Here is a 21,764-nt window from a genome sequence, read left to right on the forward strand (position 1 = left end):
ACACAGTTGAGAGGCAAAAACAAGGGGAGGGAGGGATCTGGACAGGAAGCAGCTGCCAAAGAAGCCAATTCTGCACTGTCCTTATCTGGGAGGCCAGAAGTCCAAGTGCAGCATGTAGGTTTTGCATAGCCACTTTCATACCAATGAAGAAGTGTTAGCTTCTTGCTCCTAAGTTTACAGGGCAAGCACTATAGAGAGGACAAGGACAAGGCTGCCTTACCAACCCAGTTCCCCTCCACTCCATGGACAATGAGCTCCCTTCTCACTAAGCTAAGGCAGTTGGACAAGCAGTGGGGGGACTGCCCCCTTGCACCTATATTCTTATCTACCATCAAACATTAATTCTTTTTACTTTATTCAGTTCATAACATACAGTGTCAGTACCTCCTAGAAAATGAAATGGCTATAGAGTTCATTAGGAAGACTAAACCAGGGGTCACTAACCTTGCTGAGCCTTCAGGCACCTTTGGAATTCTGACATAAGTTAGTGTATGTCAACCACAAAATGACTACTCACAAGGTGGCGCCAAACACAAAATGTCACTGAATGAGGTTATGCATAATTCTAACAGTAACTCTTCCAGCATTTCAGGCAAAAGCATTGCCTTTTAAAATGAATGTACTGTGTAAAAATATTTTCTAGCATACACACAGTTTATCTTCAGTTCCACGATGACTATCCTTATAATGTGGTGACAACTGCTGCTGAAGCAACTTCTAAAAAATCTACACAGCTAATCAGGTCTCCAAAGGCAAAAGCCCCACTTGACCCCACCCACTTTTTAAAATTTCTTGGTGGGTGCTAGAGAAGGTGCCCATGGATGCTATGTTAAGGACCCCTAGACTAATAGTTCTTTTTGATATTCACAAAGGAGGGGAAAAGCCCATCCAGCATTGTTTCTCTCAAAACAGTTTTTTAAACAGATCCAAGACCTAAAACTGGAGTCCTGTTCCAAAACTTGCTACAGATAATCCAAAACTCAACGAAAAAGCCTTCTACTGTATTTAATATGCATTTTATACAGTCCAATGCAATGCATTTCCAAACAGATCTTATAAAGGCATTAAGAGTGGAATTACTATTGTGATTTTTCCAACCATATTCTTGTGTTTAAATATCTCATGAGAAACAACTAACAATGTATTAACAAAAGTGTTTTCCCCCAATCTTTTGCTTCCCCGCTTGTTAATTTAATCTGTCGCCATGGTGTCCTTTTTGCTTGGACTGTGATAAACCAAGCATGGTAATCATCCATTTGGCCTGGAAAAAAGAATCCAAGGACCCAGAATCAATTCACACATGTAGAACCCAACCACAATATTGTAGACATGCTGACTTTACAATATAGTCAGGCTTCTAGTTTCCTCTACTTTAATCACTATCTGATGAGCAGAACAATTCCAACTGATTCATATGGACACAATTTAAATCCCAGACTGCAAAAAGGGTGGAAAGAATGTTTCCTTTTTACTCACTTGGCATTCCTGCTCAGATTTGTTAGAGTAATGAACTCAATATGCAGCATAATTTAGATAAAGAATAATATAGTGGATGTACCTAGGGCAGAAAAATTGTGGGTGCCACCCCCACCCCACCCCAAATGCAAACAAAATATATATTTTTAAAACAAGATAAACAGTTGGGTAGAAAACATCTTTTCAAAATAACACTTCATGAAGCAATTATTGTCCAACATACCACAATCAGCTGCTATCCCAAGAAGAGGAAATGAATTCTATTTTATTGGTAGGTGTAGTAAAATGGTTTGGATTCTACTTGTCTATTACACTTTTTGTTGTCATTTGAAACAGTTAATATCAATTACTGCCAAGGGATTAGAAAGCTAACCTATTCCAAATGCAGATATATTCCAAATGTGTATGTTTATACCCAGCTAAGCAGCAGCTAAAAAATCCCTAGGCATGTTTCTTTAAATACACTTATGCCTCTATGGTCTTCTCAAGAGCATCATAATTTAAAATGCCAGATGGGTTCAAGCAGTTAAAGTTGTTTTTATTTTTATTCAAGAAGAATGATATTTCTAAAATATCTAACGTTAATTGCACATGGGTATTGAAAAGCACTCATTTAAAATGATGGTATTGGGCGGGGATCTATGTCTATAGAATAACCATCTGATATATGTAAATGTAAAAAGCTAAGATTAAAGATTCTTTTTTGACAGTCATCGTGTCTTTGGTAATACCTCCATATCCTCCTGGTAAGCCTGTGTAAGCCTCTGGTTTTCATTTTCAGATTCTGCGGCATGCACTTTCTCCTTCTCCCAGCAGTGTAATACATTCTGCAATTCCATTTTTAAAGTATCTATTAGAGAATCTCTATCTACACACTTAACATGCAGATGATTTAACTCTTTATTGGCCTCAGCAAGTTTATCTTCAGCCTCCTGAAAAAATGACATACAAAAGCAACATATAGTATTCATACCATAAAGAATAACTTTTGAGGATCAACATAAGATCTTGGAAATATGGCAAAGCAAAAATTATAATATTTGCCCACAGACTAAAATAATGAGAAAGGAGAAATTTCTTATAACCCAAAAGCTTTCAACTATTAGTATGTTTTATTGCTAAAATCTGTCTATAAATACTACTTTAAAATTTGCAATATGTTGTTTTCCAAAAAATTAGAATAATAAATACTGAGGGATGAGGGATCGCCTATCTATGTGCGTTCCCGAAACTGACTCAGTTTTTTCAAAACTCCATTTAAGGAGATAAGACCCAATTGCCTGCCAAAAATCACAGCCACCAACTGAAAAAGAAAGGTAGGAATTCCTTAATTTAAGAGTCTATTAATAAGGTCTTTTTAAAAGTACAAGTAAAACTGTAAGTTTGGGCTCTGTTTACTCCACATGACACAGATAGGAGAACTTTAAGTTATTCTATCTCTGGCCCTGAGGCACTGGGCTCACATCATCTATGCAACCCGTGTGTGTGTGTGTGATCCATCAAGCTGCAGCAGACTTATAGTGACCCCATAGGGTTTTCAAAGCAAGTGATTAAGCAGAGATTGGAATACCCACCAATGCATCTCCCATTCAAAGTGGGGTGGTTTGCCATTGTCTTCCCCAGTCATCTACACTTTACCCCCAGCAACCTGGGTACTCATTTTACTGACCTCGGAAAGATGGAAGGCTGAGTCCACCTTGAGCCGGCTACCTGAACCCAGCTTCCGCCAAGATCGAACTCAGGTTGTGAGCAGAGCTTGGAATGCAATACTACAGCTTACCACTCTGCATCACGGGGCTCCTTTCAAAGAACCTAACCTATATGCTAAATTTTCAAAAAGGGCCTTTAGTTGTAGATTCTAGCTCCAAACCTGCATCTTTTACAAATAAATGAAATTAAGAAAAATAATTAAATGAAACAAGCAGGGAACCTGCAAGACTCACAGGAGCGTGAGACCCAGTTCCCTGAAAGCCCGTGTTCCACAAGCTGCTGATTGGATAATTATTGCTGCTAGCTAGCCAGTGATGTCTTTGGGGTAGCTTACAGGAAGACATCCTACCAAATCACTTCAGCTGATGGGGAGCAATGTGGTCCTGTTTGTCCAATATCACCATCTTCCCCTTCCAGCTTCCCGCTGCCTCTGCTCACTCCAGTGTCTCTATCTACCCACACATCCTACCTCCACCTATATTCCTCATACTCCCCCCCCTCATTGCAGTCTACCCTTCTCTCAGTAACTCCCCCGTTCCCCACCCTACCTTCAGCTCCTTTCATGCTTTTAGATTGTATAAGCCAGGGATGTCAAACATGCAGTTCGGGGGCCAAATCAGGCCCCTGGACGGCTCCTATCAGGCCCCCGAGCAACTGGCTATTGTCTGCTTCCTTCTCCCTCTCTCTCGCTTCCTTCTGTATCACAGTTTGCTTTGTCAGGCTTGATCAATCGCACAGGAGCTACAGAGCAAAACCTCTATTTTCCCCATTGGCTGAGGCTCCTCCCTTGGGATCCTGTGGGAGAGCTACAAAGAAAGTACCTTTAAGACCAATGAGTGTTAATGTTTTAAGCATGTTTTTAAGTTTTTAAAAAAATCTTTAGTCATGTTTGTTTTTGTCCTTATTAAGTTTAAATCTCTTCTACTACTCTTAAATAGGTACACACATGGCCCAATCTGACATGGCCCAGCCGAGCCCAATATGGCCTGGCCTGATAAGGTCTCATTTATGTCAGATTCGGCCCTCATAACAAATGAGTTTGACACCCCTGGTATAAGCAATCCCAAATGGCACCCAAGATTCTTGCGTTTCTTTCTGCCGCATCTGCATATTGGAGTGGGTAATCATCCCATTTACTTTCCCTAGCTTTGCAATTTTTTTAAAAAAATAGAAGTTTCCCCCAGGTTTGCTAACCTATCTCTGCTATCTATACAGGGCTCGATATTTAGTCTTCCAGACATTGCTAGCACCATTTCCATCCAGTTCTGTAGAATAAAATCACATCCAAAGAGGGGCAGCATATGGTAGCCTTATCAGGAATCAACAGGATACAGATGAGCACCTATATAAGTTATGGACTGACAGCTTTACAATAATATCTTGATATCATTGTAAGATATCTCATTCCAGCATCTAACAGTAACTGACCATAAAACCCAACATATCTTAGAAGATCATAAGAACATAAGAACATAAGAGAAGCCATGTTAGATCAGGCCAATGGCCCATCCAGTCCAACATTCTGTGTCACACAGCGGCCAAATATATATATATATAAATATATATATATATATATACACACACATACACACTGTGGCTAATAGCCACTGATGGACCTCTGCTCCATATTTTTATCTAACCCCCTCTTGAAGGTGGCCATGCTTGTGGCCGCCACCACCTCCTGTGGCAGTGAATTCCACATGTTAATCACCCTTTGGGTGAAGAAGTACTTCCTTTTATCCGTTTTAACCTGTCTGCTCAGCAATTTCATCGAATGCCCACGAGTTCTCGTATTGTGAGAAAGGGAGAAAAGTACTTCTTTCTCTACTTTCTCCATCCCATGCATTATCTTGTAAACCTCTATCATGTCACCCCTCAGTCGACGTTTCTCCAAGCTAAAGAGCCCTAAGCGTTTCAACCTTTCTTCATAAGGAAGGTGTTCCAGCCCTTTAATCATTCTAGTTGCCCTTTTCTGAACTTTCTCCAATGCTATAATATCCTTTTTGAGGTGCGGCGACCAGAACTGCACACAGTACTCCAAATGAGACCGCACCATCGATTTATACAGGGGCATTATGATACTGGCTGATTTGTTTTCAATTCCCTTCCTAATAATTCCCAGCATGGGGTTGGCCTTTTTTATTGCAAACGCACACTGCCTTGACATTTTCAGTGAATTATCTACCACAACCCCAAGATCTCTCTCTTGGTCAGTCTCTGCCAGTTCACACCCCATCAACTTGTATTTGTAGCTGGGATTCTTGGCCCCAATGTGCATTACTTTGCACTTGGCCACATTGAACCGCATCTGCCACGTTGACGCCCACTCACCCAGCCTCAACAGACCCCTTTGGAGTTCCTCACAATCCTCTCTGGTTCTCACCACCCTGAACAATTTAGTGTCATCCGCAAATTTGGCCACTTCACTGCTCACTCCCAACTCTAAATCATTTATGAACAAGTTAAAGAGCATGGGACCCAGTACCGAGCCCTGCGGCACCCCACTGCTTACCGTCCTCCACTGCGAAGACTGCCCATTTATACTCACTCTCTGCTTCCTATTACTCAGCCAGTTTTTGATCCACAAGAGGACCTGTCCTTTTACTCCATGACTCTCAAGCTTTCAGACACAGAAAACAAGAGAAAAGCTACCAAAACAATATGTTTGGAATATTTTATTTCAAATAGAGGGAACATACAATATGGTTAAAGTAACAGTTTTGCTGAGATAATTCTGAAGGACATCATTACAACAATATTCCAATAAAATGTCATAGCTATAGATTGTCATCCTCAAAGCATTTACTGTGGCATAAACTTATCGAATTCAATACCATTCCTAATGAAGGTTTCTTGATTACAAGCAACATTTTATCAAAACTGAACACAAGAAGTTACCTTATAGTGAATCAGAGCACTGATCTACCAAGGTCAATACCAATCTACCAAGATTGCCATTTTTGACTGCTAGCAGCTGCCTTGGGCCTCAGATACTGATATTTCACACCACTTAGTGCCTTAACTGGAGATGCCAGGATTGAAACTGGGACCTTCCAAATGCAAAGCAGATGTCCTGCCACTGAGCCACAGCCCTGCTCTTAACTGTATGTAATACAATAAATCCTTTAGTTCATACCTGAAGTTCCTGTGTTTGAGATCTTAGCTGCTGTTTGGAAGAATCAAGCTCTTTCATTATCGTCTCGGACAAAATCATCATTTTCTTTTGCTATGCAAAAACACAATATACATCAGATTAAATAGAAAGTTTACCAATAGGATGACATAGAGACTAATGTTGCAAACTTTGGCACATTTAGATAGATCCCAGTAGGCAGCGGTGTTGGTCTGAAGCAATAGAACAAAGCAATAGACAAGTGCATCTTTAAGAGCAACTAAGTTTTATTCAGAATGTATGCTCTTTCGTATGCTCTTAAGTAGACTTCATCAGAAAAAATGGGCATGGAAGCAGCAAATCTTAATATAAGTGGGCAGTGTAGAATCATGGGAATGTTTTTAGCAGATTAAAAGAATTGCAAATAGGGATCTGTGTTTGTTAGTGTTAGAACAAAGCAGGGCTGAAAAAACCTTGAGGGTGATAAAAAGCAGACTGCTGTTGTAGGTGCGAAGTGCCATAAATCTAGGCAACATTCTGGTTTTGTTAGTTTAAATAGAGGGCATGGTTTCTCAAGAGATTATATAACATCCATTATAGTTTGCCATTAGAAACTCCCTTTTGAGTATGTCAATACAAAAAAACAAAAACCCCAAATATTCTGATACACTGTTCTGAAAGAGAAATAATATAAGTTAGCCATTAGAAAAACAGGGTGCATTTAGTTAGGGGTAAGTCCTGGTAAACTTGGTGGGACTTACTTCTAATTACACACACACACATTCAGTCTGCCAGAGTGATCAAACCAATCCCGCCTCCCAATTCTGGTTTGTTTAATACACCAGAAAAGGTGGGTTTTTATAATAACTTTACATGCATAACTCTGGGTTTGCACAAAAAATACCCTCCTGGCAACTAAGGGAGTGCAAAAATAAATTTTAGTCCCCCCCACCCAATTTGGGTCTATTAGACCCCCAAAAAATGGTATTCCCCAATATTCCTGATATTGTATTGGTATTTAGGTAAATATTTCGGAAACCCAAATTTATTCAGCTCCATTATATCCTATGGAGATTGTCCCTACATGGTATAATGGATAATCGATCCAGGAGTATTTGGGGCTAAGGAGAATGTTTTTTGAGGTAGTATAACTGTTGATGTCTCTCTTCAAACCCTCACCCCAGGTTTTAAAAAAATTGGATCAGGGAGTCCAACTCTATGGGCCCCCAAAGAAGGTACCCCCATTCTTCATTAAAATTAATGGAGGGGGGAAAGGCATTTAAGGAGACTGTAGCCTCTTTAAATGCCTTTTGAGTTCACTCACCGAGTTGTGCCACCATGGTGATGCAACTTGGTAAGTCCAGAAGGCATGTAAAATTTAAATGCCTTACAGCCGCACCCAAACAAAAGTCAGATATCAGCTTTTATTTGAGCACAGCTATTTCGATAGCTGAATCAGATTATCTATTCTGTAGTCTGAATAAAAATCTAAAAAATACCAATAAGGTATCTTTCAGGTATTTATTCGGCTCAATATATGCTGAGTGCAAACCCCTACTAGCATTGATCTGATTTATGGAATTCATAGTATACCAAATTCAAACGTACTTAAGAGTAGTCTGTTCTTTCAAAGGTACATGGTAACAGAATTTATGAGAAACTGTAAAGCTATATATGGAGCTGGATTCTAGAGTCTGTGGGAGAGGACTGGCAGTTATGAAGACTGAACAAAAAAATCCTTGCTCTAGCCACTTAAGACTTCTGCAACTCCTTTTATCTCAGAACATTGATCTAATATTACCACAAACTATATCAGTGTAGTCATGAAGGCCTGTAATGACACTCCCTCCCAAAATGGGAAACTGAATAACTACGGTGGAAGTCAAATTGTACAGTTCACAGCATGGCCATACTGTGAAATACAGCACATTAGTATCTGTGAACAGAATGCTTGGTGTACTTTAATGTGCTTTCTGTCTTATTTCATCATAATTTCTTTCCATACTGTGTTCCCTATAGCCAGCCTCAATGTTAGCTACATAAAATATATTTTCAGCCTCGTAACAGAAACTAGCTTCAAGAAGACTGCTAGGTTCCAAGTCTTGCCTGATACACTTTAAAAATGTACAAGTTAAGAGGTCATTATTGTACACATCCAAAGTATGTAAAAGGAAAGAAGCTACTTTGATAATCTACATGATTTTAAAAACTAAACACAGTTTTACAAGTCAAACAAACTATTTGATAAAAAGGGGTTAAAAATGAATATGCCACAGAGTCTCTGTTTTTTCAGAGTATTAAAAAGTTTAGTAATTAATTACATTAAAGGAAGAGAATACCAGAAGACAGCAGGGCTATCAACAAGGAAAAGAAAGAAGGGCATAGAACTATGCCATCTGCATATCATGAGGGCACTCAGGGATCTCTAGCTCCATATGACAACTTCAGGGTCAGCCACATGCAGCCCTACTGGGAAGTCTTGTGGCAGGTCATCATTTGGTCCTGCGCTGCTTGCGATTTCTTTTCCTTGACAGTTCATTCTTCTTGCTGACAGAACATACTTTTTGCTTTCTTAACAGCCACCCCCTTTGTCTCCTCACTGCTGTCTCTGGCATCCTTTCACAACAAAACACGTTCCTCAGCCAAAGCCTGCTGAGTTGACTTTTCAGTTGTGCTGGAGATCAGGTGACATTCATCCTCCCAAACAACAATTCACAGTGGATACTGCGTGCCTAGTCACTGCACTGCTCTCAGACTTACAGCCTCAGCAGGCTACTAAACACATGGATTGTCAATGGGACAGACCTCAAAGTGGCATCTGTGCGCAGAAATATATAGTTGTCCCCATATAATTGACTTTGTGCCCCTCCAATCATATCAAAGGGCACAAAATACTTTTTAAAGTGATTTTTTGCATGTTCCAAAAATTTTAAAAGTTATTTTACAATAATGTACAAAATATTTCTTAAAATTTAAATGTTGGGGTAATAAAGCATTTATATAAAAAAAAAACCCTGAACCAAGCTGTTCTGTTTTGATGTTGATTTTTTTTTCAGTAGTAATGTTCTCTCTTGTTTTCTAATATAAAATAATTGCTCACTGCAACCTTTAAGCCTCAAGAGAGCTAGAAACAAAGACACCCTAGCAGTTTGACTAAGTTGTAAATGGGCAAGATACTTCATAGCCCAAATTGACATTCTTTGATTTAAACTATATTTTCTCCCATTAAAGCTAATCAAAACTAAATGGATGTAAATTCAGGTGTATCTACTTAATAATTACATAGGTAATTTCATCCAGTCATTCAAGGTGGGAGCCAAGAAGTTTTTATCTAAGATTCCCAATAAAGCATTAGCGAAACATGTAGAAATCTAGAAGATCTAATAAAACTCTCAACCTTGTACTTTCCCCCTTTTTTCTTCTACAGTGGGTTCCAATCACCACACTAAAATATAATTTAGTTTAAAACCCAACTAAATGTTTTACAAGTCTGATAACTTTCCAAAAGGAACAAACACAGGTATCTTTCTTCAGCAAAGAATAAAAATGCCTTTAGCAATGACCATTCAATCCAATAGACTCCTACCTTGTAAACCACCACCCCCCCCCGCCCCCTAGTGTATACACATTTAAGAATCTGACATCAATCCATGCTGGATTTTGAACACAGTTTAAGGTCTTTTTGTAAAAAAAAAAATATTACTTATTTATGCTGAAGACTTAAGTTAGCAACAGATTATAAATATCAGAAACTTACATATATCCTTAGAAAGTAATTGAGAGCCACAAGAGTTCAATATACATATTCTTTTTTAAAAAACACAAATTGCTAAATAGTTACTTAAACTTAAGTGAACCGTGGCCACAGGGCAGGCTTAGAGGGAGAACAGTGACAAAAGATTATTTCTTTTTCTTATTTGTGAAGCTGTCAATTCAACTTTCTCAGTATTTTGACCTCTGTAACAAGCAAGGAATATCTCGTATTGGGGGCCGAAGGCTATGTGTGTGGAGCAAACAGTGCAAGTGTTACCTCATTAGATGCATCTTCCAGCTTGTTCTGGTAATCTGTCAAGGTATGCCTCAAAGTCTCAAGGACAAGAGTGAAGCTCAGAGGTTTATCTTTGTCCTTGTGAGTGCCTGAAGAAAAATATAGAATCAAAACAAAGCCCTTCGAGTTGAAGAGACACAGAAAACTTCTCCAACAGCAACAGAGATATTTAAATTAGTTAGGCTCCAGTGACAATACAGAATGTTGAACAACCACTGTGTTTTCTCAAAGGCACACTGGTGTATCTATTCTTTAATACCAAGTAAAGCTGAAGAAAATTCTTACACCAAGGCTGTAGATCACCGCATGAAAAAATGATAATGTCTGTTTGTTTTCATTCACATCATGAGGTCTCTTTCTGACTTTATTTAAAAGATATCTAATGACTACAAGTCTACATGCAGATTTAAAAGATCACCCTCCACACAGAACAAGCACTTTTTGAAGTATGTTGCATTTAGGCTTTTGTTAATTCAAATTCAACCATGCATTTTGTATCAAAACATTTTTACTCCATTACGCCAAGCAACACAAGACTTCCTATTTTTTCTGGATGCATTTTAAAGCAGTTGAATACCAATCCCCAATATTTCTCTTATCTTGCATGCCAAATTGAAAAATGAAACCAGATTGATGACTGAAACAATTTTAAACTCATGGCTAGACTGAAACAATTTTAAACTCATGGCTGTATTGTCACAATGACCCATTTCCTTCTTTTTTCCCCCAGTTCAAATTCCAGTTTTCCCCACTGTGTTCATAAATAAAGCTGTCTTCTAGAACTTCTGCCACCAGCTCCAATGATGGTTTGGCAAGCCATCAGTCAATCCACTTTCTGAAGCTGTGTGTCAGAACAGTCACCTCATCAGAAGCAGTGTCTACAAAAATCAATCATGGATTGGGGGTGGGAGAGAAAAAATACCCTACCACAAACAACTGAGCCCAAATATTTGTCCCACTCAATGGCAGAAAAACAGTTTACAAAGAAATCACACTGAACAGGCCCAAGAATGGAATTATTTTACATTTATTTTCATGGTATTTTTAACCAAATACAGCCTGGGAGGTGCAATTTAAAGAAGAAGCATAGTGAAGTAGGGAATTTCCCCCTTGACTTCTGTCATGTACTTGTGATGATTTCTGAGAATTCTTAACTCTGTTAGCATTAATGTGAAAGAACTGCAGTATTATCTTAATTTTCATATGGAAGGGAAAACTAAAGTGTGCAGCATCATTGGAGCTGGTGGCAGAAGTTCTAGAAAAAAAGTGAGTTTTCAGTGGCCAGCATGAATGCTGGAATGACAGACTGATTCAGTTTATCTTTGCATATTTCCCATGACTGTTCAGAACATCTGTTATGTAGAAGGCCTCAAGTTCAATCCCTGGTAACTTCAGTTTGTTGTTGTTGTTTAAAGGAGGGTCAGTTAGTCAGTGATATGAAAGAGACCCTGAGACCCTGGAGAACCACTGCCAATCAGACTAAACAACATTGACCTTGATAACCCAGTGGTATGACTCAGGTTGCTCTGTATGCCCTTGTTTGCTCAGCTGAACCAAAAACATCTGTTCTCCTTGAAAGGGTAGCCTTATTGAGTATCAAATTGGAGGAGAGAAGACACACTTTAGTTCAGGTTAAAGTTCCAACAAAGGGAGAGGGAATCAAACCTAAGGAATTCCTAACAGTGAAATAACCTGAGAATTGGTAATAGCATTTATATATATATAGCATTTATATAATAGCATTTATATATATATATATATATATATATATATATATATATATATATATAATTTTTAAAAATAAAACCAAGCTCTTTCTGTACATTTAGAAGCTACACAGGGCCAAAAGTATGAAGATGGAGTGAGATCACACCAGCTGCCCATGTCCAGCCTTGGTTAGAACCTAAAGCAACACTTACAAGAACAGAAGTAATTTTTATACATACTGAATGTGTTGCATGCCTTTGAAAAATAAAACACAAAGGAGATCACTGATTTCTTAAAAGATCTTCTGTATGCTTTTATCCTGTACCTCCAATTGCACTTCTGGCCATTTTCCTATGGTCACATGACCCCTGTCTACAGAGTTCAATGAGTAAACAATACCTGTTTTGTAGAAGAATGTAATGCTACAGGCTTGAAAAAGCCTAGCATCAAAGTATCCCTCCCCCATTCTTAAATTATATTCCTTCATTTTCATATTATCATTATGTGCACAATGAAAATAAAAGAGTATACGGGAGATCATTTTTACACACCAATCAGTGTAGTACTTTATGCTAGCATGACTGTAATTATTACTACTCAGCTGACTTCAAAGCCACTCAATAAAGAGCAATAATGTGTTGCATTCTGTGTCCTACATAACCTTTTTTTGAATAGATGACCTTTAAGTAGCTGAAGGTTGCCTATGAATTTGGCTCAGTTCAACCCAAAACATCTGTTCCCCTTGTAGGAATACTGTAAGGACTTTTTTTCTCTGTTGGATTTCAAGCACAGTAAGCGAGCCCTTTCCTGACCGATCACACAGAACCCAACACTTGTAAATCAAGTTCTGGGCTGACAACAGCAGATCCGCCTTCAGTCACCCTCTCCCAGCTAGCAAGGCCACTTGACTGCTGTGAGAACTGCTCTTATCATGTCATCAAATCAAAGCATGTTGAGAAGAGAGAATACAAGAGGGCATCTGAAGAATTCCCACAATGTAGTGACTTTGGAACACTGACAGATGCATCTGTCATTTTATATCTTCAACTAACCTGCTGTCCGCTGGCTTGACACAGTAAAGCTGTCCAAGAGTAACTCTAGTTCTCTCATGTTGTTCTCGCACATCTCTGTTAGAAAGACCTGGCGTTTCTTGGTCTTTATTTGACAGCAGTGGGGAAGAAAGCAAAAAGTAGACATATTAAAGGACATTGTAAAATTCATTCCGTTGTATGGTATCATGGGTACAAATGTAATCAACCAGCAACCTGCCCCAAAGTTGCTGCATTAACCAGAGCACTTATAATAAAGGAGACAAATTCTATTCCATAAAACAGTTTATCTACGGCATGTTAAAGATTACCATAATGTTTCTCCACTTGTTATGGTAGCACCCAAAGCTCCACTCCAGAATCAAGTATATGCAACCTCATGTAGCAAAGTCCTTCTCTGTTAATTGTCCACAGGAAAGGTCACTTTACAATGGAAAAAAGAGAGGTAGAAAAGAATAGTTTTGACCTCACCAGAGTTCAAGATTATCCTGCACTAGGGTTGCCAACTCTGGAATGCAGCCTTGGGGAGGGCTGTGTCTGGGAAAGGGAGGAACCTCAGCAAGGTATAATGCCATGAAATCCATCCTCCAAAGCATACATTTTCTCTGGGGGAACTGATTTCCAGTGTAAGATTAGTAGGTAGTAACTGGCAGCTAGCTGGAGGGTTGGGGAGGGGGGCAGTCAACATCCTGAGAGGAAATTAAAGAGAAAAATAAGGTCTTGTCTACTTACAGGAAATTCATAGAGTTTCTAACAATCCCTAAAGCTAACCCAATTAACTTCCAAGTAGCCCTAGCAATCACCTGTAAGTAGAAAAGGCCTTGTTTTTCTTTTTAGCTCTTCACCTGCCACTGCTTCCAGAAGCAGCAGGCAACAGGACCTGGGAGGAAGGGATCCCTCAGCTTGGGCTTGGCATCCCTATCTAGTGCTCACAGGACTGGAAAGTCATAACAGTAAAAAGCAAGTGGAAAAAGTGAATGAAAGGATTGGTTGAAATGACTCAGAGGTGATATGATCACCATCTTCAAGTACTTGAAGGGTTGTCACATAGAGGATGGTGCAGAATTGTTTTCTGTTGCCCTGGAAAGTCAGACCAGAACCAACAGGTTGAAATTAAATCAAATGAGGTTCTGGCTAAACACAAGGAAGAACTTCCTGACAGAGCAGTTCCTCAGGGGAACAGACTTCCTCAGAAGATGGTGGGCTTTACTTCCCTGTAGGTTTTTAAAAACAGGGGCTAGATGGCCATCTGACAGCAATAAGATGGCCATCTGATCCAGTGAATCAGGCAGTTGCATCAGTGCTTAGTTCTTGTGGCCCCTTCTTATACTGATTGACTGGGGAAATACTGATTGACACTTTGGTGTCAGCCAGAAAATTTTCTCCAGGACAGACTGGCAAGCACTGTTCCCTCTAAGCTGTGTTAGTGTGACAGCTCACAGTTGTTTTTTGCCTCCAGCTCACACACTTTTGTCTTAGCTCAGGAAAAATTCCCCCAGAGCAAACTAATTTATACAGTAGCTCACAAAGCAGAATTTTTGCTCACAAGTTCCACAGCTTAGAGGGAGTATTGCTGGCAAGGGATCCTGAAGGTTTTTGCCATTTTCTGGGCATGGAGCAGAGATCACTGGGGATGAATTTCTTGAATTTATGAAATTCTTGCATTGTGCAGGGGATTGGACTAGATGACTCTGGAGATCCTTCCCAATGCTATGGTTCTATGAGTATGCCTTTTCCTCTGCTCCTACAGAGTCCCTTTCATTAAGGGCAATTTGTGCATGCAATGAAAGCCCTCCTCTACTGAAGAGCCTAGTTTGTTCCTAAGAACAGGGCTTTTTTTGAGCAGGAACACACAGGAATGCAGTTCTGGCTTGCTTGGTGTCAGGGGGTGTGGCCTAATGTGCAAATAAGTCCCTGTTGGGCTTTTTCTACAAAAAAGCCTTGTGTAAAACACTAGTGACATCGGGGGGGGGGGGTCTAATATGCAAATGAGTTCCTGCTGGGCCTTTTCTACACAAAAAGCCCTGCCTAAGAAATTTTGGGCTCAATACTCCCTTCTAAGTCGTGAAGTCTTTTGAGTAAAAATTCTACTCCATGAGCTACTGGCATTAAAGTTGTGAGCTACTGCATAAATTAGTTTGCTCTGGGGCCATTTTCCGTGAGCTAACACAAAAATGCGTCAGCCAGAGGCTAAAAAACTGTGTTCTAGCTCACAGTAACTCAGCTTAGAGAGAACACTGCTTGGATCCAGTGTAATCTACACAAAGAATTAGAACCACTTATCAACTACTAAGGTGAGAAAACATTAAGAAAAATTCAATTTATACTTCAGTGTGAAAGGGAAGTTTTAATTGGACAGGAATCTGAGAATTGTTAATTGTTCCCATTTCTCCTTTTTAGGTATAGGGTCTGATGGCCATCTTAACTTTTGATTACCCAGCACTTTCTAAGGCTAAAAAGTCTGCCTCCAAGATTTAAGGACAGTGTTTTTACTGAGTAAGAAACATCTTTTCCCTATAAAATTGAGCTCTATTATGAGCCAACTGTGTATCATGACTGACTAGAAGACAAGCAATGTATGTGAATCTCTGCTGTGTTCTCCACCATTCTGTTTAAATATTTTATAAATTTGCTCTACTATTTCAATTTTAATTATATGTTCTGTATATCTACTAATATATTATTCATATACATTTCAGTGTTTGATCCCTGGTAGCATTTACATAGGTTTCCCTGTGTGATGGTTAGTACCATATTTCACAAAGAATTTCCAGTGCCAATGGAATATCTCAGCCAGCGTTTTCGTTTCTAAAACATCAATATTCCAAAAATTATTAAGATACTTGTTATTCTTACTGGATAGAAACAGACAAGAATGATATCCAATATCATTGCATCCATATCACTTTGAATTGATTGTACAATGCTGGGAGGAAGCAAATATAGTAAACTCACATAACTAAAATAAATATTTTAATATAGTGTATGCATTTGGAGTACAGATACCCAAACTGTGTAGTAAAGCCTTTTTTCACACAAAATACCTATACAAGCTGCTCTACAGCCCAGAGTGTTTTCCCCTCTACCAGATATTTATTCTTCATTTGCCACATGCTCAGATTTTTTGTTTGTTCTTGGATAATGCTACTTCTCTGCATTTACACATGCTTGCTGCATTTGCAACCTCTGTGTCTAATTTAGCCAATTTATTTTTCTGACTTCAAACCAGACTTTTCCAACTTCAAGATTTCTCAGCACTGCTTTTATATTCTAGCTATTTCTCTACAAAATGTAGCCATCCCAGAGATGAGATCCTAAAATTGTGGGGTGATACCTAATTATTAAACTGCTTGGCAGAAGAAAAGTGCCAGTGCCCTGGAACCACTAAATAATATTATTCAATTCTACTTTTATTGATTTACCAATATCACTGGGGAAGATGTATCCTCACCTATGCTAATATAAGGACTACCAGTGCTTTTTTTAGAAGGACACACAGAAACACAGTTCTAGCTGGCTTGGTGTCAGGAAAAAGGAAAGGAAAGGTCCCCTGTGCACGCACCAGTTGTTTCTGACTCTGGGGTGATGTTGCTTTCACAACGTTTTCACAGCAGACTTTTTACGGGATGGTTTGCCATTGTCATTGTCTTCCCCAGTCATCTATGCTTCCACACACCCCCCCCCAGTAAACTGGGTACTCATTTTATTGACTTTGGAAGGATAGAAGGCTGAGTCAACCTCGAGCCAGCTACCTGAAAACCCAGCTTCCACCGGGGATCGAACTCAGGTCATGAACAGAGCTTAGGACTGCAGTACTGCAGTACTGCAGCTTTAACACTCTGTGCCACGGGGCTCAATCACATATGCAGTGTGAATCACATATGCAATGTGAACTGCAGGAAAGTGGAAATGTGACTGATAATTGCCTTTCATGCAGTGTCTTTGTGCAAGAGCATGTAGAACTGGTGTTGCTCACACATCAGAAACCATATATAAGGAGTGGTCAAACTGCAGCTCAGGAGCCACATGTGCCTCTTTCACAAATATTGTGTGGCTCTTGAAGAACCCACAGCCCCGTCAGCTGGCCTGAAGAAGGCATTTATCTCTTTAAATCACTTCTCCAAGTCAAGTCAGCCGGTGGCTTGGAGAATACATTTACAGTTACAGTTGCTTTCTTTCCACCTCTCCCCCCCTCTTCCCTACCCCCATCTATTTCCTTTCCTTCCTTCCTGCTCTCAAACATCTGACATTTCTTCTATGTGGCTCTTACGTTAAGCAAGTTTGACCACCCCTGCCATATACCCACTCATTTAGAATTGCCATTACTTTTATTATAAAAGAGATGACCCAGAGTGACAAAACTCTTACCTAACAAGTCTCTAGGGTATTTAACATATGTAATTAGGAACAATATGTAAAGTATCAAAACACATTGTAACAAAGAAATTCACAAACAGCAAAATAAATACAATTTGTAGTATAACACAGTGCAAGAACACAATGCAATTGCAAGTTGCTCTTTACAGATAGAAATCAAACTAGTTCAAAAATGTGGCTCAGCAAACAATATTCTTCTCCTGCCACTCCAGACTTTACCACCTTAAGAAAGCTGAACCAGTGATTGATAATATCCAGTTTTGAGTAGCCTTAGTCTTCAGTTCACATAGATTTCAGAGCAATGTCCCCATATCTGAAATAAATTCCAAAAGAGGGAAAAAATATTCCAACTGTTGGGACCTCTATCACCTTCCTTTGGACTGAAATATGTCCCTTCTCCTAGGCTCAGATAAATACAGAAATGAAAATCTCAGGGAGCATAAAACATTACCCAAAGCCACCAACAGTTGCAAACACCCTCTGGAGAAGACTCTGACAACAGTAATTCAGGAGGAAGAAGCATCTTCTTCCACATCCCAACATTACTGCTCTCACGTAGAGTGTACCCCTCCATGGCCTCTCCATGTCTGTTGGGGCAGGGCTCATAACCCAGGAGAGGATAGTTTTTGTCACCAGGCTACAAAGTGGTTCTGCTTCATGTGCAGAGGATGGATGCAGACCACATGTTGCAAAACATCATTGTTGTGTGATAAGAGCAGCCTGAAGGAGTGGGTATGCAGTGGCAACACTGTCCATGGCTACATGCTCACAGATGCTGTGCACCTCAAAGGCATTGTTTGCCTAAGCAATCCTCTCTCCAATATTATTTAACATCTATACGCATTTTCTTGCCTAACTAGCATGGAGTTTTGGGTGGGGCTGCCATCAGTACACTGATGACACCCAGTTATTTCTGTTAATAGATCGCCAGCCAGATGTCACCCCATCCAGCTTGGTAAAGGATTTGGAGACCATGGTTGGATGGTAAAAATAGAGCCAACTAAAACTGAATCCACTAAAAATGGAGGTTCTCCGGCTGAGTAGTGGTTATTCAGGGTTGGAATGCCATCTTCTGGCTCTTGAAGTTGCACCTTTAACACCTGTGCAAACTGTCAAGAGCCAAGTGTCATCTTAGATGCCTCTTTATCAATGGAAAGCGTGTCACAAATGTTGCCAAGGTGGCATTTTTACAGTTGCACCAAGTCAGGCAACTGGCTCTTCCCATTTCTCCCTAACCTCACCACAGGAATCCATGCATCAGTCACCTCCAGGCTGGATTACTATAGCGTCCTCCATGCTGACCTACCTTGAGACTGACCCAGAAATTGCAACTGGTCCAGAATGCAGCAGCCCAAGCCTTACGGGAACCCCCTGTGAGAGCACATATTCAACTGTGGCTTTGCTAGCTACACTAGCTCCAGGTTGAGTACCAGGTAAAATTCAAGGTTTTGGTATTAACCTTCAAGACCATGAGGGGCCAGTGTACTTTTGGGACTGCCTCTCTCAGTATATCCCCCCAAAGAGCATTATGCTCTGGGGAGCAAAATCTCCTGGTGATTCCTGACCCAAAAGACATCTGGATGTCCTAGAAAAGAGCCAGGATCTTTTTGGCCCTGGCCCCAGCCTGGTGCAACTCTCTGTCTAGTGACATGTGAGTCCTGCAGGACATGGTACAGATCTGCAGAGTCTGTAAGATAGAGATGTTCCACCAGGCTTATGGTTGAAGACAGCAACAGTTTACCACTAAGCCTGGCCTCTACCTCTTGCCCTTTCCCTCCCCCCCCCTTTATGGGGAGGGTATAAACTGACATCAGGTGCCTCTGGATGAGCCGACTGTTGCCCTGTATTGTTTTTAATTGCTTTTATTGAAATGGTACTCAGGGGAGGGTGGTTTATAAAATGAACCAATCAATTAATCCATCAGCTGGTGGCAAAGAATGCTTGAGATTAGGGAGCACTGTCAAGGCTGCCTGAGACATTGCTCTCCTAGATGTGGTCCTTTGCTTGAGACTTATTCAGCTGCATGAGAGGCAGAGGGAGGGGGATGAGGAACTCCACCTACTTATTTTTGCATGTTTGGTGAAGCAGAAGAGGAGCTCAGCATCAGCTCCACTAACTGGCTGACCCTCTTCCAAGTGCTGTGTGTCTTCAAGCCCTTCCAGGACACCACCAACATGCTGTGCACCCATATGGCCAGCCTGCAGCAAGTCATTCCCAATTCAAAGGCTGGACTGGGCGCTGGTCTCTGCACTGGAACCAGCTGTTTTCCCATGAGTCAGGGCCTTGGCAGAGAGGTTGCTGGGGGGCATCACCACAAGGTTGCATCCTCTCTGCAATAGTGGGAAGTTCAAGCTGGCCTGTATAGAGTATGATCCCTAGATAAAAGGCAGCATTGCTCTCCTGAATACAGAACTCTTGCAATGGAAGCATGAGCTCTGCAGAGGCTACAGGTCAATATACTTGGCCAGAGGGAACAGCAGACAGAAGAAGCAGGGAGAAGCCTCTGCATTAAAGACCCCAACCAGGGAGATGCCCCACAACTGGTTGTTAATAGCGAACTGAGAGGTCACCAGCAGCAGAGGATTTGGCAGAGGTGGTGGTGAGGGAGTACCTCGCCAAGTCTCCCGAGACCACTGATGCCTATTCCCTGGAATACTGTCAGAGAAGGCTGTCATCTGGCCTCATCTCTCTTGCATGGACATGAACCCTGAGTACACCTAACACCCCAAAAGAATCACAATCAAAACGTGGGTCCTCACTCAGCCAAGGCACCTAGTAGCTAAGCTCCACTGGTCAGCGTGAGAAGAGACAGGGTGGCAAACCCCAAACCCCAGCAGGGAGACCAGCTCATAATCAAGAGGGTATAAAACATGGGTCCTCGCTCAGCCATCACACTCAGTAGCTAAATCCCTCTACTCAGCATGAGCAGAGATATGGGGTGGGTCAGAATCTGACATCCACACCCCAGCAGGGAAGAGGAGTTCATAATCAGGAGGGAATAAATGAATGTGCTCTGTTTGTTGGCTTTTAACAAGTTCCCTGCCCCTCTGCAAACAGATGATAAACAAAACAGTGTGGAACTGTCAGAGCATATATATGTCATGGGTGCTGGGGACCCTGCAGAGGAAGTTGAGCCTGCAGAAGAAACTGTGCCCCTGCCACCTGCACCAGTGCCCCTGCCTCCTGCTGGAGAAGATCCCAGCCCCACTGCCTCACCCTCGGGTGGCGCGTGTGCGTGACCGCCTCCGTCAGGACCTCAGGGATCGGAGGAGGGCGGCACGCTCACAAGCAAGACGCTCCCTGAGCCCTGAGTTTTGAGAGGATTCTGGCCCTTCTAAGAGCAAGGATGCTTGAGTTGTAACAGGATCCTGGCTGCCTCTCTGAGCCAGCAATTAGCCCAAATGGGCAACAGCCAGCAGAGGGCTATATAGCTGTAGGCTTTGGAAGGAGGCTTTGTGGAAGCAACTAGTCATCTCCCTGCCGTTCTAGCATCCACTCCGGCTTGACTTTGGTTTCTGGACTCCCTGACTTTGGCTTGTGACTTCTGGACTCCCTGACCTTGGCTTCTGGACCTCGGACCTGCGATACTTGTACAGTGATTCGGATTTGGTGCCTCGGACCCTCCTGCTTACTGGCTACAGAACTCGGACTGCCCCTGGACTTTGCTTGACCTGGCCCCAGCCGTGACAATATATAGGTTTCTGATCCTATAGAGCAGAATGGTAACTGTTATTGGCAGTCAGCACTGCCTGTTAAGCTTTTGGAAGGCTCCAATTGGTGTTTCCGTATAGAGAAGTCTGCCCCCGTTGTTGTCTTGGAATTTTGTAAATTGAGCAGAGATAGTCCCTCTGGAAATGTACCCATTCATGAACAGCACTAAAGTTTGTGAAATGTTTGTGCCGGTTGCCTTTCCATGAACATTGCTTTGTGAACTACGAACTGGCCAAAATTCATGACAAACTTTAGTTCATGGGTCAGTTTGTGCCCATCCTTAGTTATGAGCTCTTTGCATGTTGCTGTTTCTTGTTCTGTGCCTGTGACACATTTTACTAGTTTGCTTTATGGTTGATTGCTAATGGTGGCCTACCTTTTCTTGAATTAGAATCTTGCCTCTGCAACAATACAGTTTACCTCAATCAGGGTGCAAGTTCCAAATAGGAGTATTTAGTCTGAAAACCATGTATGCCACTTTTATAACCGAATTGCTGCAGAAACTGAGTAGGGGGGGGCAGAGGGGGATGCTTGCCCCATGCGCTGACGGAGGGGGGGGGCGCCAAATTGGGTA

The 21,764-nt window shown here is 41.1% G+C and overlaps 1 protein-coding gene across 2 annotated transcripts in view; it reads right to left on the reverse strand.

Annotated features, from left to right (window-relative positions):
* The window catches only part of CCDC171 (coiled-coil domain containing 171), a 209,692-nt gene that overhangs the window by 134,277 nt on the left and 53,651 nt on the right, over positions 1-21,764 (reverse strand). For both annotated transcript variants that reach the window (XM_060237258.1, XM_060237259.1), the window contains 4 exons: positions 13,106-13,208; positions 10,329-10,435; positions 6,323-6,412; positions 2,208-2,408 (listed from right to left, as the gene is read on the reverse strand). In XM_060237258.1, coding sequence (XP_060093241.1) covers positions 2,208-2,408; positions 6,323-6,412; positions 10,329-10,435; positions 13,106-13,208 — 501 coding nt within the window. The remainder of the gene's footprint in view (positions 1-2,207; positions 2,409-6,322; positions 6,413-10,328; positions 10,436-13,105; positions 13,209-21,764) is intronic.

The sequence above is a fragment of the Heteronotia binoei genome, chromosome 4, assembly GCF_032191835.1.
Source record: "Heteronotia binoei isolate CCM8104 ecotype False Entrance Well chromosome 4, APGP_CSIRO_Hbin_v1, whole genome shotgun sequence".
In the NCBI taxonomy this organism is placed as follows: Eukaryota; Metazoa; Chordata; class Lepidosauria; order Squamata; family Gekkonidae; genus Heteronotia; species Heteronotia binoei.